This window comes from Cornus florida, unplaced genomic scaffold (assembly GCF_030987335.1).
Source record: "Cornus florida cultivar Cherokee Brave unplaced genomic scaffold, ASM3098733v1 CherokeeBrave_3.0.0_Hap2_Chr08, whole genome shotgun sequence".
NCBI lineage: Eukaryota > Viridiplantae > Streptophyta > Magnoliopsida > Cornales > Cornaceae > Cornus > Cornus florida.
In genome coordinates, this window is record NW_026775578.1 from 49,071,129 (window position 1) to 49,074,472 (window position 3,344).

Sequence of the window (3,344 nt, forward strand, 5' to 3'; positions counted from 1 at the left end):
TCGGCTGATGATGGTTTGCTATTTCAATGCATCAGCAAGTTTAAAGGTTTAAAGATTATAGCAGAGGTACACGAAGAAATGTGCGGAGCTCACCAAGCTGGCATAAAAATGAGATGGTTGATATGCCAATATGGATATTATTGGCCTGGAATGAGAAAAGACTGTATGACCTATGCAAAGGGTTGTACAGATTGTCAGAAGCATGGCCCAATGCAATGGGTTTCAGCTATAGAGATGTAGTTATTAGTTAAGCAATGGTCTTTCAGAGGTTGGGCTATGGATTTAATCTGCAAGATTAATCCTCCTTCATTAAAGAGTCTTTATTGGATTATTTTAACTATCGATTATTTTACCAAACGGGTAGAAGCCGAGGAATATGTTTCAGTAACTCACAACACTGTGATACAGTTTTTGGAGCGACACATCTTTTACCGATTTGGTTTACCAGAAACAATTGTTGCAGATAATGGATTTGTGTTTCGGGCAGGAGAAGTGTTACAACTCGGCTACAATATGCAGGTCAAAATGTTAACTTCGACACCATACTATGCTCAAAGGAATGGCCAAGCAGAAGCTTCAAATAAAGTTATGATTGAAATTATTGAGAAAATGATAAAGGACAAGCCAAGATGTTGGCATGAAACCCTTTCAGAAGCCTTGTGGGCTTATAGAAATTCAAAAAGGACAAGTACAGGAACTACTCCTTATCGGTTAGTATTTGGCCATGATGTTGTGTTGCCGATGGAGTTAAATGTAAAATCGGCAAGGGTAGCTCTGCAACATGACCGGTGTATCACCGCACTACCGTCAAGCTTGAGAGTGTGGATTTTAAGGTGAGGACCAAGAGTTTTAGATTTATAAAAGTCACTACTACCTTCACTAAAAATATAGCAAGGGTGAGTAGGGATCGTCCCAAGGGATTGGAGTCGTACTTGGTTGTGGAATCGCAATTAGGGTCAGTAGGTCGAGTGATCAAACAAATGGTTGGTTGGTTGATTAAACTAGAAAGCAAATTAAACTAAATAATTGAATGCAATAAAGAGTAAGTAAGAGAGAGAGGTCTTGGGGTTTAGAGGTCACCACCAAGTAATGCTTTTCTACACTTCTAACTAGTGACTAATGAGGGTAATGTGTGTTGCAATATTGGTGTGTGTGTGTGTTTGGTTGATTCAATAAGCAAGGGTGACCAATTAAGCATACATTGTCTAATTAACATGTGAAAAGCACAATATATCTAGCAATTAAGTATATATTGTCTAAATAGCATGTGAAAAGCACAACATATCTAGCAAGTCATTAATTATTTCATTAAGTTCACAAGCCAAATACACCACAAGGTTAGAGACATATGCTTCTTGCATTCAAAAGTATGGAACATCAAACAACTAGTATGGATTGTCCTCTCATCTAACAACTATGCTACCACTACACTACAATTAAGCTAATGACATGAAATTAAACTAATTAAGCTAAGGGAGATGCATAATCCATCAAGAAATGAGCATGGACCATCTAGAAAATCACAAGAGTATTCTTTTAAGCACAATGTTTTGACAATCTCCAAATCTATAGCATTAATACATATAGACATGCATCAATAGCACAAGAAATAGAGGCAAACATATGAACATCTACTCTAGCATACATAGACATATGGATAGAATAAAATGATCAATTGAAAGCATTAAACCACATAAATCATTGAATAAACAAGATCTATATATATTCAAGTGTCAAAACATTAATCACAACACTAATCCCTCAATAATACACAAGATTAAGATATAGAAAGCATGATTGGGGCTAACTCTTGCCCCAAGAGGATGTCTAGCCACTCATGATGATGCTGCTCCAACCCTCAAGGGCTAACTCCATGGAAGAGATTTGCTCCTTGGTTGATGAAGAGTCTCCAATGGTGTCTCTAGCCTCCTCCTCCTCTAAGCTTGCTCTCCAAGAAATGATATGAAAATGATATTAGCCCCTTTTGTAAGAAACAATCCTTATCCTTATATAGGTAGGTCAAATGACACCCAAAATGAGCTGGGGTCGTGTACACAATATTCCCTAACGATTGGATAAAGGACAACTTTCAATGAGATGAAAATTTAACTTTTTCGTACTGGAGGAAGTTCGATCAATCGAACTTTGGACTTGGATCAATCAAACTGGATGAGATCCATCGAACTTAGGCTGGATCGATCCAACTGGTTGAGCTTTTTGGGAAAAGACAAATTCGAGATATTTTGGGAGTATTTTTGGGAAAAAGACAAAAGTGGTTAGTGGGTGGTACAGCTGTTTATATGATCAATCATTTGAATAAGGACAAAAGTGTTCGATCGATCGAAGGGTGGTGTTGGATCGATCGAACTTTGGACTTTTTACTTTTGGTCCAAGTCTTGGATCTATCTTGAAGTGCTGAGATCAATCATTGTTCGATCGATTGAACATTGAAATTACATCGATCGAACTTTGCTGCTTCCCACCTTTGGCTTTATTTGCTTTCTTCTTTCTCCACTTTGCTCCTTTCTTTGTTTAATCCCAGAATTGCTTTAATTAAGCTCTTATTTGGCTGAGTTAGCTTATTTTCGGGATAAGTGCCCAAAAATGGAAATAATTCGAAATCAATCTAAAACGGTAAAGTAAGATAGATAAAGATATTAGAATGCTTAAGCTTAAGGGGTTTAAATACGCACTTTTTATCGCTCATCACAACACAATCTGATACCTGCCGATTATAATAAAGTTGTGCTTGCCGAGTTAGATGACTTAAATGAAGTTTAGAAACTTGTTTTAGACCACATTATGGTCCATAAAGCAAAGGTAATGAAGCCTACAACAAAAGGGTGAAATTCAAATCATTTGCAGAGGGTGATATGATTTGGCAAACAATTCTTCCACCTAGAAAGATAGATAGAACTTATGGCAAATGGTCACCTACTTGGAAGGGACTAAATATAGTCCACCAAGTGTTACATTGAGGCATAGTTGTTAAAGGCTCAAGGCGCACAAAAGCGCAAATGCCTCCTAGAGCTTGAGGCGCAAGGCGAGGCGCGAGCCCGACTGAAGCAAGGCGCACGTTGGAAAAAAAAAAAAAAAACCCACCCAATAAAGTATTAAAGATGCAATAGTATATATAAAGATTTAAAAGTCAACTAAATGAATTACTTAAGTTAAATATTTAACATAAAGATGCCAAAACCAAGTAAATCAAATACTTAAGTTCAAAACAGTGAATAATCAAACATATTAATATAAAGATGCAAAAGTCAACTAAGGAGAAGTATAAGATAAAACTAAAACAAACATAAACATCATTTCTTCCTAAAAAGACAACACCAATGAAT

General features: G+C 36.7%; 1 protein-coding gene across 1 annotated transcript; it reads left to right on the forward strand.

Annotated features, from left to right (window-relative positions):
* Nucleotides 1–276: 276 nt before the first annotated feature.
* On the forward strand, nucleotides 277–837 carry LOC132270197 (uncharacterized). The gene has a single exon (XM_059771393.1). The coding sequence runs from the start codon at nucleotides 277–279 to the stop codon at nucleotides 835–837; it is 561 nt and encodes a 186-aa protein (XP_059627376.1).
* The last annotated feature ends 2,507 nt before the right edge of the window (nucleotides 838–3,344 follow it).